The sequence below is a fragment of the Fukomys damarensis genome, unplaced genomic scaffold, assembly GCF_012274545.1.
Source record: "Fukomys damarensis isolate Sample0158 unplaced genomic scaffold, DMR_v1.0_HiC HiC_scaffold_34, whole genome shotgun sequence".
In the NCBI taxonomy this organism is placed as follows: domain Eukaryota; kingdom Metazoa; phylum Chordata; class Mammalia; order Rodentia; family Bathyergidae; genus Fukomys; species Fukomys damarensis.
Window position 1 is genome coordinate 21,825,033 of NW_022900946.1, and position 12,863 is coordinate 21,837,895.

Consider the following 12,863-nt stretch of genomic DNA (forward strand, 5'->3'; position numbering starts at 1 on the left):
TCGCCTCGCTCCCTGCACCCCGCCGCCAAGCACCTGCCGGCCCGGCTCTGCCCGAGAAGCCTGAACTCGGGGCGCCTCTCCAGGCAGGCGGTGCTTCGGATGCCCGCACCCTTAAAGGAGCCGCGTCCCCGGAGCGAGGGAGTGTCTGCAAACTCTCCTTCGGGCTGTGCGCCCACACTCGAGGACACGGCGGCAAGCTGTGGGGGTGCTAAGGAGGCCAAGACCCTCAAGGGCTCCCTGGATGGCCGGCGGGCACCTCCTCCGGCACAGGATCCGGAGGTCTCCTTGTGGTCAGGGCCCGGGTCCGGGGGGCAACCAGTAGTGAGGCCTAAGGATGCCTGAATCGTCGCAGGACGGTGTCGATCCCCGGAGCACAACGCCTTGTGAAGCCCTCTTCCATTGGCCAGTTTTGGGCTCTGGGCGGGGTTTCCATCGAACCCGTCCAATGAGCTGAGCCTATACAAAGGGCCAGATGCGCGCACACCGACGGGAAGAAATGTGTGGATGCTCCCTAACCCTTGGGCTGGCCCTGGGTGGGGGAGGGGAGTGGGACCAGCGCCGTAGGGGGAGGGGAGGCCCGGTAGAGAAGGGGAGGGGCTAATGGAGGAGGGGCGCTGCGGGGACCCATCCCTCCCTGTCCGTCCCAGGCTCTGATGAGCCGCTTCCCGTTCACATCCGGGACGGCCAGCGGTCCCCGGGCACCTGCTGGTCGGGCGGACAAGTGTCCGAGCCCTGCTGGAGACAGCTCTGGGGTACCATGGTCCTGGGAGGACGGGACGATGGGGATGGGGGGGTTGCCCAAGTGTGCTGGGGGATGGCGGGGTGACTTGCTGTCATCCATCCTTCCAATCACTCATTTCCTCTTTTCCTTCCTTTCTTACCCTCCTTTCTTTTCCCCTTTCTTCTCCCCCTACACCGCTCCCTCTTTCTCTTTTCTTCCTTCCCTGGGTTTTCCAGCTTTCCCATCTGAGGCTGCTGGTTCCTCCAGGCAAGAACCGTGGGTCCCTCACCCCCCAGTCCACATCTGACCCCGTGCTCAGTGGGTGTGCATTCCCGGTGCTCCCAACTGCCCTGTTAGCATGAGGGGTAAAATCAGAAGGGTGCAAATCCTGCCAAAACTTTGTGAGTCTCTGCTGGGCTGGAGAGGGTCCTTGCCAGCAGGGCCCAGGAAGAGGCCTGGCTCTAGTGCCACTGTGACTGGTCGCTTTGGTCCATAGACTCAAGTTCTTGGCACATAAATGGCCTCCTTTGATTTGGTCAACAGAGTGGAAGTGGACAGAGCAGGGCCCTAGAGGGTTTGGGCTGTGAAACAGAAGGGAAAATGAGCATTCCAAGTCTCTTCCAGACTGAATTGCAAGGGGCTGTCACTCCTAGGCCCCTACAGTGAACCAGCTTTGGCTTGGCCTGGGATCGTACCCTTGAGCTGAGATCCTCAGCAGCACCTGTTCACTGAGCCCCCCGGCTCTGAGCGGTCCTGAGAATCTGCATTTCTGAGAAGTGCTACCGCTAAGCCTGAGCTTACGGCTGTGGAATTTTTTGGGGAAAGTGAAGACTGTGGAGGGGGAGAAACAAGACAAAGCCCCGTGCTCCATGTTGAGGCGATGGTGAAGACACGCTGACTGCAGCCTGGTTGCTAAATTGTACCCCGCAGAGAGAACTCCCCTCTGGTGGATGGTGGTGGTGTGAGGCCCAAAGCCCTCATGCTCAAGGGATGTGGGGCCTGGTGGGAAGGAGGAGGGCAGGGGATGGATCTGGGGTCTTCGGCCTAGAAGCCTTCTCTGAGCAGCTTGAATGGGTCCAGGGGAGAAACTACGGGAATAAAGGTGAAGGGTTGGTGCAGAGTCAGTCAATCCAAAGTCCTGGGGATGATTTTCTGGCTGATGTGTCTGCCCTTGACCCCACCTATTGGAACGGGAAAGCTTCACGATGGACTTGTCAACGATCTCTTCGACATGATGCAAAAAGTCTAGACAAAGGCTGGAGATTTAGCTCAGTGGTTCCACTGCCTGCCTCACAAGAGCAAGGTCCCCAGTACGATCCCTGGTACAAAAAACAAAAAAGTCTAGACAACAAGAGCAAAATTAGATAAATTGAAATCGTACATCAAATATATTGTTGAAATAATGAAAAGCAACTCACAGGAGAAAGTATTTGCAAATTTGCTTGTATCTGATAAGGGATTAATACCTGGAAGATCAAAAGAATTCCTATGTCTCAACAGCTTCCACTGTCTGACCTCAGGTTCAGAACCTTCTGCCTCCTGATCCCTGGAGGCCACACTGCTGACCCTGAGGGCCTGCCCTGCCCTGCAGCCCTGCTTAGCTCAATAGGAACTTCAGGAGACACCCTTAAGTGGCTGGGCCCTGGTTCTCCTGGGGTCTCCTCTGCCAGGCTCCTGGAGGGAGCCCTCTAACCCCTGAGGCCAGCATCTCTTCAGCACCCCATCTGGGGCCTCCGCTTCTGTTACGGCCTAACACATTCTGTTTTGCTCTCTAGCAGCCCAAGTGCCAATCCTACCCATGAGCCTGAATGTATAATGCCCCTTTCCCCCTATGTGGAGACAGGTGACTTGCTCAAACAGGCACTAGGCTAGCTGGGCCCAGTCCAGTTGATGGTCTGGGATCAGGCACAAAGTCCAGAACTGTCCCTATTTGCACAGTGAGTTGGACTTTGCTTTTCTGTGGCCCCCAAGGGTGTCCACTGCTAACCACCGAATTACCACTGTCATCAAAGAGAAAGACCAGGACTACCTCCAGCTGTGTCTCCATCACACTGCCAGGATGTGAGGACCATGAGGCCTGAGTCTCCAGCTCTGCTCCGGCCACTAGAGAGCTGGGAGACTGGAAGGAGAAGCAGTTGACCAGACGTGCTGCAGAGAACAAGAGACTGCTTGGTGGAGTTGATGTCCCCCACTCCCTGCAGAAAGGACCAGGGCACTAATTGAGAGTCTGGCATATAGCAGGCTGGCAACCTTTGGCCCTAACCTCCCACCTGGGGGACGATACACTCGTGTATTGAGCTCCTTCCAACCACAGGTCTGTGTTTATTTTAGGAGAGCACATTTGGTGCTCTGGGCTCCGCCAAGAGAGCAGGAGAGAGCTGCACAGATTGAGAAGGCTGCAGTGCCACCTTGCTAAGCAGATGTTCACCTCATCCCCAGAGCCCTAGGCTCCATTTGAGCCTTGGCTGGCACGCCGTTCCTGGTGCTCTCACCCAGCCCCAAGTTTTCTACACACTTGTCTTCTTCCTCCTCCTGAGCAATCACATCTCCTTCACATGAATGCCTCCCACTCAAGGCAGCCTGGTGGCCCCTGCCGCTTCCTTTTAAGTCCCAGCTCCTGGGTGGCAGGCAGCTGGTGACTCCATTGGAGGATGGGAGATGCTAGCTCAGACATTGGAGGATAAGGAGGAATTTGGTCTGGGCATGGTGAATTCATGGACACTACCTGGAGCGCAGGCCTGGGCTTGCACAGTGAGATTTGTACTCTTAGGGCATGTGGCAGGGTCTCAGTGGGCGTCCTCACTGTGCTGACGTCTCTGATGTGGGAGGCCAGCCAGGGAGGAAGGGCACCAGGACTTAGGGATGGTGCGAAGACCCTGCAAAGGAGTGGACACTAACCCTAACTTTAACCCAGGCAGTGTCCAGTAGAACTAAGAGGCCAGTGGGACGAGGGCTTCCGGGACGCCAAGCGATGAACAAGTGACCTATGCCAGTCGTGCATGGGGGGACTCGGAGTCTGCACAGGGACAGTTCAGGGCCAGCGGCTTTGGCCCTCTGATGCCCTCTCGTGGCCGTGCCGGGGACACTGGTGCTTTGGGGAAAATGACGAGGGTAGGGCCGTGGGGGTAGGCCGGGCAGAGCTGGCCTCGGTGCCAAGCTAGCCGGGACCCCTCCAAGGACACCAGGGCCTGAGCTCAGAGCACGCTTTCAGGGGGCTGTGTCGTTGTTACGCAGAGGACGAGCCGGGTGTTGACTTGTGCAGATGTCCAGTGAGCGCCCAGGGCCGGCAGGCACTTAGTTTGGCCACAAGAGGGTGCCAGGCCACGGTCTGGCGGAGGGGCGGGGCTGCCGATCTAACCAGGTTCCCCGCTCTTAACTGTGGCTCAGGTAACATTGGGCTCCTGATTGACAGGAGCTACAGACTCCACCAGGCCTTCTAAACTGAAGCCGCTTTAGGATTTGAAGAAGTGGATTACGCTGTGCGTGCGTGCGTGCGTGTGCGTGTGCGTGTGTGTGTGTGTGTGTGTGTGTGTGTGTGTGTGTTACTGGGAATTGAATCCAGGGCCTTTAAACTGGGTTACATCCAAGCACTTTAACATTTTTTCTATTTTGAGACACTCTTGCTGTCTCTAAGTTGCCCAGGCTTAGCTTGAATTTGGGATCCCCCTGCTTCAGCCTACCAGAGTGTAGAGATGTCAGGCGAATGGTGAGATTTGTACACTCCTAGGGCCTGTGTCAGGGTCTCAGTAGTTACTTGAATGAATGAGTGGATGGGGCCCCACTGGGCAGTGACTGAGCCTGTGTGGACTGAGCTGACCAAGTCAGACCAGCCTGGAGCTTGAGAGGGAAGAATGCCTTCGGTTCGAAGATGAAGCTCCACCTTTGCACCCATGGTCCTTGTAGACACTTGAGTAGTGACACACGCCACCGGTCACATCTGTGCACGTGGCCCCCAGCAGTCCTATATCGGTCACCCTCTCCCAGGAGACAGGAGTGGGGGGTGGCCCTTCAGAAGGAAGCAGGAGCACCGCAGCTGCTGTACCATGGAGGAGGGCCAGGGACACACAGAAGGACCACCGGAGGAGAGGGCGAGTCTCCTCTCCGTCAACCTCCCTGCCCTGGACCCAGACAAAAAGCCCGGGCCTGTTCCCCGGGCTGAGGGTTTGCACCTTTACCTCACCTTCCCAGGCGGCTCAAGTCCACCCACATCAGCTACCCGCATGTTCCTGGGGGGACTCTGATTCAGGTGACACTCTTTCCCCCAGTGTCAGCCCTGGGTCCTCGTCATGTCCCTCGACTTGGAGCCGCAGGTAGAGATTCTGAGCCAGGGACCGGCCCCGTGCACTGTTCCTTGGGATCTGGCTGTGCGGTCCGGGCACGTGGGACGTGACACTCACCCGGGTTACTCTCCTGCCTGCTTACTGTGGGCCCCTCCTCGTTCTCTGTGAGGATTTTCCTGTGACACCTGCCCAGGAGGGAAAACAACGGACTGGGAAGAGGTGCAGCTAATTGCACCAAGTATGGCTTCATTTATTTCCAGATGGCTGTCCCTGCGCCACTCATGAGGGGAGTGGTGGCTCCCCAAAGACACATCTGCGTCTGGGTCCTGGGAAAGTATCGTGTTATATGGGCTTCCTGTTCCCGCAGATTGGACTGTGGTCCCTGGAGGCGCTGCTTCTTCAAAGGGACAGATGACGGGTCCCAGGCGCTTTCAGGGTCCTGTGCCACAGACTGGTAGGTAGGAAGAAGGCTGCCGTCCTAGCAGGGACAATGACATTGACTGTGGCGGGCGGGAGACTGCTTTCATATGTCTCTTGATGTCCCCTATCAGTCGTGAGGCCGTGGACAGAGGCAGCCACCTGGCCTGGGCTATCCCCTGTGATCAGAGCAGACCATGCCACCAGGTTTCCCCAAGAGAGTAGGCGGAACAGTGAAGGACCTGACTTGGCCCTGCTGGGTCTCTGTGGTGGCCCCACAGGGCTGTGGATTTAGTTTCCTGTGTTTCCCCTGGGAGAGAGCCTTTCCTACTCGCAGCCTCTGTCTCCAGAGAAATAAAGCATACACAAAAGAGCAGGGAGACCCATTCATGTTTCTATTATTTCCTCATATTGGACACACCCCATTGACCTGTCTTCCTTTGTGCTGATCTCTCCTTTGCCAAATTCATTCTATTGTTAAGTCTATTTCCCAGGGCTTTAAAACTTCAGCTTTTGTATTTTCAGACCTTTTTTTTTTTTTTTGTGCTAGGGGTTGAAGCCAGGGCCTTTGCACTGAGCTAATCCTTAGCGCGTTTTATTTTGAGACACTAAAGTCACTCAGTGGCCTAAACTGGGCTTGAATTTGCAATCCTTCTGCCTCACCCCCACCCGGAGTGCTAGGATTAAAGGCATGCACCACCACTCACGTCTTTCATTGTTTTTTTCATTTTTCTTGAGTTTACTGGTACTTTTAAAGTACGCAGAACAGTTACATTCATCATTGGAAGCCTGTACCCTTACATGACAGATCTTGGTTCTCATTTTTGCCCCATACCCCTGCCCTCCCTTCACATCCTCCACCCTCCCCTATTTATAAAGACTTTGTTTCCATTTTTTCCTTTTCTCATATTTTTTCTTGGCCCTTATTTTCTTTCCCCTACACCTTTAGCCCTTTTCTTCCTATCTCACATTATCAGGTCCGGTCTTTCACTTTTAACCCATTATTTTAAATTATAAATACATTAATTTGATAGCTATCTTTAATGACTCAATTATAAGTTCCTGAAAACGAGCTGGGCATGGTGGCGCATGCCTTAGGAGACTAAGGATTTCTGTGAGTTCCAGGCCATCCTGGGCTATATTGTGAGCCTGAACTACATAGTGAGATCTTGTCTCCAAAAAAAAAAAGAGTTCCTGGAAATGAACTATTAGTTTTTGTGAGCTGAGCCCACTATGTGTGTGGATGTGGGAGGCAGTGATTGTTAGCTCCCCAGCACCCACTACTCTCAACACTGTACATGTACCTGAGGATCAGAGAAGAGTTTACCTAAACCCCAAGCCAGCCTGTGGTGATCCCAGGGTGCTCACTGGCTCCTCTGCCCTCTACCCCACCTCTTGGAGCTGCGTCTTTTTCTCATTTGCAAATCCAAACAGGAAGGCTGTCCCTGGAGTTTTTTTTTTTTTTTTTTGAGACAGGGTCTCACTGTGTAGTTGAGACTGACCTGGAACTCACTATGTAGCCCAGGCTGGTCTTGAACTTGAAGTGATCCTCCTGCCTCAGCCTTCCAAGTGCTGGGATTACAGGAGTGCGCCACCATACCCAGCTGTCCTGGGCTTTTAATGGGGACATCCAACCAAGTGTTCTGAGCAGCCCTGACCCGAGGATCTAGAGGAAGAAAGGTTCCAGGTAGAAAATAAATTCACCTGGAAGCTGGGCATAGTGACACACATCTGTAATCCCAGCACTTGGGAAGCTGAGGCAGAAGAATCATGAATTTCAGCCTAGCCTGAGCTATATAGCAAGATCTCATCTTTAAAAAACATCACTTGGGGGCTGGGGATTTAGCTCAGTGGTTCCACTACCTGCCTCAAAAGCTCAAGGTCCCAAGTTCGATCCCTGGTACCAAAAAACCCAAAAAACATCACTTGGGTTGTGGTCATTGAGCAGAAGACCATGTCTTGCTGATCATTCCTGGTTGATGGGCCTGGAGGACATCGCTGTGGTTGTGGAACGCAGAGGGCTAGGCCAACCAGCTGGCTGAGCTGGTTGTGTTGCGGGTTAGAGGGTCAGGAAGGGCCTGTTCTTGTTTTCCAGAGTCTGGTCTCTAACTGACCTCAAATTCTTCATCTTAACCTGGCCTGTCTCAGGCTGCCGGGGCCCCTCTAGCACCTCCCTGGGGCTGTGAAGCTCCTTGCCCTGCTATTTTGCAATTTGGGCTGAGGGGCCCTGGGGCTGGGGCTCAGGTTGAGTAATGCCATGGTGGCCTGCTGTCTAATCTCTTTACAACACTGTGTCCAGCAGGGCCAAGGAGGGAATGGGGTGGGCGGATGGCGGCTGAGCATAGGTCTTCCATGATCACATCACCTCCAGTGGCATCCAGATACTCGGGGGACCTGTGCAAGGAGAAAGGGCCACTGGGCACCCAGGGTCCTCCCTTGGGGTGAGCACACACACTACTTTGAAACATGAACTTGGACTTTGCTGGGAGCTGCTGACAAGTTCAGGCCGAAGAGTGTACCCCGGCCCCCAGGGAGAGGTCCCAGAGAGGGGACGGGGGGCCTTCTGCTGCCCACCTCTCCTGAGTTTGTCTCCCATTGTCCCCTGGTTGCTGACAGCCTGTTTTCTGGTCTCATTCCTAACCTTAACCCCTCACAGATTGAAGACACACTGGGTTCTCTTGCGAGCAATGGAGGGGTTGGGTCAACCCAACCCCTCTGGGGTCCCCAAATCAGATCTTCCAGTTCCAAGGACATCACAGCGGATGAAGATGGGAGGAGGCCTGGTCTGGGAACCAGGAAGCGACTGTTTTTAACCACATTCTCCCAGCTGCCCCTCCTGGGCTCCTCACAATGTCATAGTTCTTACAGTTCCTCTTCCCTCAGTCCCCTGTGCTGCTGCACAGGCCCCAGGCTCACTTACTGGGTTTGTAGGTCAATGCCTGGTCCCTCTGCTAACATTCACCCCATTGGTCTCCATCCAGAAGCTCTTTGCGGAAGACCCCAGGAGGCAGGTTGCTCCCTAACCACCCACTTCCTCTATCTGAGATAAGGGGTTCACAGATCTACCAGGAGGAGAGGGCAGAGGGACTAATGGTGAGTGGCCTGCCCCACTCAGAGCCTCTGCCCAGACCCCAGGATCCAGCTTCTGCACCCTCATCCAGGCCCTGACATTCCCCACAGATGCTGTGGCTGGTGTTCCTGACCTTCCCCTGCGTGGGGGCCTCCATCCCCATGACCCCTGGTGAGTCCTGACCCCGTCCCTACCCCCGGGGCTCACAGGACCAGTCCTGGGGCTGCCCATCTGCCAGAGGCCTCGCTGACTCAGTCCTGAGCACCTCCAACCATCCTTTGACCACCCCCACCTCGGCTTCCTCAGACCCCCGCCCAGGACGGGAGCTGGCAGGCATCATCGGGGGCTGCCCTGTCTCGGCCTGGAGGTTCCCGTGGCAGGTCAGCCTGAGGTTCTACAGCAGGCGCAGCCAGCGGTGGGAGCACATCTGCGGGGGATCGCTCATCCACCCACAGTGGGTGCTGACCACTGCCCACTGTGTTGATCCGTGAGTGGGGACATCGGTGCCCTTGGCTGGGTGCAGGGCCATCAGGAGGGAGGCAGAATTTCTGGGCCCTCCCCAGGCTGCAGGGGCAGCCTCAGCCCGTGTCTGGCCCAATCCCTGCAACTGTGGGGAGCTCAGCCCTCCCAGCCTGCAGGCCTCCCTGAGGGGCTCTTGGTGTCCCCCGCTTCCCCCCGCAGGCAGGAGCTGGAAGCCTGCACCTTCAGGGTCCAGGTTGGGCAGCTGAGGCTCTATGAGGATGACCGGCTGACGAAGGTGGCTCAGATCATCCGCCACCCCAAGTACAATGAGAGCCTGTCGGCCCCAGGGGGTGGAGACATCGCCCTGCTGAGACTGGAGGCCCCTGTGGCACTGTCAGAGCGCGTCCACCCCGTCTCTCTCCCAGAGGCCTCCTTGAGGGTCTCCCAGGGGAAGACCTGCTGGGTGACCGGCTGGGGTGACATCAGAATTGGAGGTAAGGATTGGGGACACTTGGTTGGGGAGAAGTCAGGGGAGGTGTCCAGGGATGGGGTACAGGTGTGGTGGAAATCCTTCACTGGGGTTTTGGGGATCCCCTAACGCTGTCCTGGGACTGCTGATACAAATGGCCACATGCACCCATACTCTCAGGGCTACAAGACCACGTCTAAGAGTTGGCAGGGTTGGCTCCTTTGAGGTCCTGAGGGGCTATTTTTCTTCCTCCCCTGGTGTCAGTGGCCCATCCTGGGGTTTCAGTCATATGACTGTCCCTCCATGCCCTGCCACATGTGACCCTGTGCGGCTGTGTTCTAGTTTGCCTCTGCCCATCTTTCCTAAGGATACCAGTCCCTGGATTTAGGACCCACCCTCACCCAACATGACTTGTCTTCACGTGGTCACATCTGTAAAGACCCTGTTCCCAAACAGTCGTGACCTCAAGCGCCAGGGCTCAGGATGTGGATGCATCCTTCTAGGGGGACGCTGTTCACCCCACGACCTGATGTACTTTTCACCGAATCCTCATCACCCTCTTCAAATGGAAGCTGTCCCTTCCCTTGTAGAAAAGAGAGCCTAGATCAAAGGTGGTTGACAGCCGGCCCAGGTCCTCTGCTGGCCACTTCCTGAAGGAGGGTGTGTAGGGGAGTCTTGTGTTTCTTCACCCCAAACCTATCATGGTACAATCTTGGGGGGTCTGCTTCTCCCAGTAGCAGCTCCTGCGGCTCCCAGGCCCCTGTTACCCTAGGAATGTAGCCTCACAATCCCTGCTGGGAAACTTTCCTGCTCTAAACCGAAGGCCAGGGAGACCCACATGGGGGAGAAGCAGGAATCCTGGCCTCCCAGCCCCGCTCTTACTCTTTTGCCCCTGCAGAGCCCCTTCCCCAGCCCTTCCACTTGCAGGAGGTGGAGGTGAAGGTCAGGAGTGACCGGTACTGTCAGCAGGCCTATCGTCATACCTTCCGCCCTGAGCACGCCGGCCAGCTCACCAAGGGGGACGTACTGTGTGCTGGGAGCCAGAACCGTGGCCCCTGTTTGGTGAGACCCCAGGACTGCACCCTCTCCTCTGCGCCTCGTGGCCCCAGTGCCAGCAGGTGCGGGAAGGGTCAGCTGAGTCCTGCCTTTCCCACAGGGTGACTCTGGAGGCCCCCTGGTGTGCAAGTGGAACTGCACCTGGGTGCAAGTGGGTGTGGTGAGCTGGGGTAACGTCTGTGGTCACTGTGCCCTCCCTGGCATATACACCCGCGTGATGAGCTACGTGTCTTGGATCCACCACTATGTTCCCCAATTTCCTGCGCCCTCCCCAGTGGGGTCCTCCTGAAGGAAGAGACTCCCCAATCTCCCTTGATACCTCTTCAGGGCCTTGCCCATCCCAGCCTCACTGCGTAATGCCCTGTGATTGTCCCCACCCTCCCTCCCTGATCCGGATCGTGGCTGCACCTCATCCCCTTCCTGCCCTCCAGGGAGAGCAGGGGAGGTCCTGAAGGCTCTCATCACCCTGGAAGTGGGTGTGCACTGAATGGGCATGGAGGGCCGGGGTCTGCCTCCTGCTCACTCTTTGGATCTCATTAAAGCTTACAAAGCAGCTTCTGTGTGGCCAAGTCACCCTGTCTCTGCAGGACACCCTCTTGGGGCCTCCGCCCTGGGGCTCAGGCAGGGCAAAGCTGGGCTGGGTGTGGATATGGGGTGCTCTGGGCCTGTGTTCAGGGTATTCTCTGCAGAGGGTTGCTGCAGGGAGCTCAGTCTGGCTTATCCTCCTCCACCCCATGATCCACAGTCTGCCTTGGCCCAGGTCGCGTTGTATGTTGTGGTGGCTTCCGGGGCTGGTAGTCGGGAGCTGTGTCCATAAACTGGGCGCAGTATGATCCGTGGTGGACACATCTGCACAGGCCTAAGGGACAGCCCAGGAGTGGGGCTCTGTACGTCCTGGGCTTGTCAGAGACTAACCAAGTTTGAGCTTCTGGCCAGGACAGTGACAGCAAGTCAGGCTCCTGTGGGGCAGGATGATGGGTACCACACGGGTTGCTTGGCAGGGTGACCAGTTCCAGGTGATGGGAGTCCCGTCTCCATTTGGAACTTCCCATCCTAGGTCCTGTCTGCAGTGGCCCTTGGCCTTTGAGGGAACTCGGCACGGGGCTCCTACCCTTACAGCCTGTTATCCAGGCATGCTGCTCACGGGGAAGCTCTTCTGACCTGGGTCCTGAACACGGCATCGGTGGTGGAGGCCTGTGCACCCCAGGGTGGTGATAAGCGTGCTCCTGGGGTGCCCTAAGTCCCAAGCTCCCACAGGGCAGGGCAGTGAGACCTGGTGAAGCCACTTATAGGGAGTAGCAGCTCAGGTCCTTCAGAGACAGGGACAGCATTTCCCTTCCCATTAGAGAAGGACAGCACAGGCCAGGCTGCGGGGCAGGCCAGGAATCACCTGTAAGCCACGGCCGACCTGTGGGCCATCCTTCTAACCCAGTTTATCCAGGGCCCCAGACCGAAGATGTCCAACTATAGGGTCTGTCAGGCCCCACATTCTGGGACAGGGCGATTCTTCTCTCAGGGCCAAGACCCCACCTTGCCTATCTTTGTGTCCTGTCACACCTGGGCCTTGTCCACTGGTCACCAAAGCGCTTGGCCCCAGCCTCCCTCCAGGGTTTCCTGCTCAGAAGCCTGGGTCTCAGGATGACACATGTGACAGGAAGTGATGAGCCAGACCAAACTGCTGGGCTGCAGGGGCGAGGGACCCAGCCACGGGTATTTGCCCCGTCTCTGCTGTCCCAGGGCTGGTCTCTAATGGACCTAAATTCCGTCTTCATAGGAAGGTACTGAAGACTCACCCAGGAAGAGAAAGGTCAGCTCCAGGTCCAGAGTGGAGCCCTGGGGCCCTCATCCTGTACTGTATCTGGGGCTGCAAGTGCCCCACAGCTCCATCCTTGGTGCAATGGGCTCCTCACTCTGCTGTAATTCTATGTGGGGTAGGCCAGCGGCCGGGGCCCGGGATTCAGCTTGGGTAATTCCACGGTCTAGTTAACCGCTTGCAGCAGGGCATGGGAGAGTGTAGGGTAGGCTGACGGCTAATGAGGCTAGATTTCCACAAGGGAGCCCAACATGGGATCTGAGGGTAGGGTGTCTCAGGGCCTCAGCGGTTTTTTGTGGGGTCCCATGAATACTCGCATATTTATATCACACTACTCTATATTTTTCACATCATATAAAAATTGGGCTGATGCCGGGTGTGGCGGCACACACTTGTAATCCCAGCACTCGGGAGGCTGAGGCAGGAGGATCGCTTCAAGTTCAAGACCAGCCTGGGTACATAGTGAGTTCCAGGTCAGTCTCAACTACACAGTGAGACCCTGCCTCAAAAAAAAAAAAAAAAAAAAAAAAAAAAAAAAAAAAAAGAGGGGGGGGGGGGGTTTACACCCGCGGGAC

General features: G+C 56.3%; 1 protein-coding gene across 4 annotated transcripts; it reads left to right on the top strand.

Annotated features, from left to right (window-relative positions):
- Positions 1–667: 667 nt before the first annotated feature.
- On the top strand, positions 668–10,989 carry LOC104859760 (mastin-like). 4 transcript variants are annotated; one of them, XM_010620529.3, is made up of 8 exons: positions 668–752; positions 5,369–5,455; positions 8,400–8,511; positions 8,599–8,659; positions 8,795–8,975; positions 9,170–9,444; positions 10,318–10,481; positions 10,576–10,989. In XM_010620529.3, exons 3-8 carry the CDS (start codon positions 8,509–8,511, stop codon positions 10,762–10,764), a joined length of 873 nt encoding a protein of 290 aa, XP_010618831.1. In that variant the 5' UTR covers positions 668–752; positions 5,369–5,455; positions 8,400–8,508; the 3' UTR covers positions 10,765–10,989. The 4 variants fall into 4 exon arrangements, with proteins under 4 accessions (XP_010618831.1, XP_010618832.1, XP_019062538.1 ...); XM_010620530.3 differs by lacking the exon at positions 8,400–8,511; XM_019206993.2 differs by lacking the exon at positions 5,369–5,455 and having other exon boundaries at positions 674–752.
- The last annotated feature ends 1,874 nt before the right edge of the window (positions 10,990–12,863 follow it).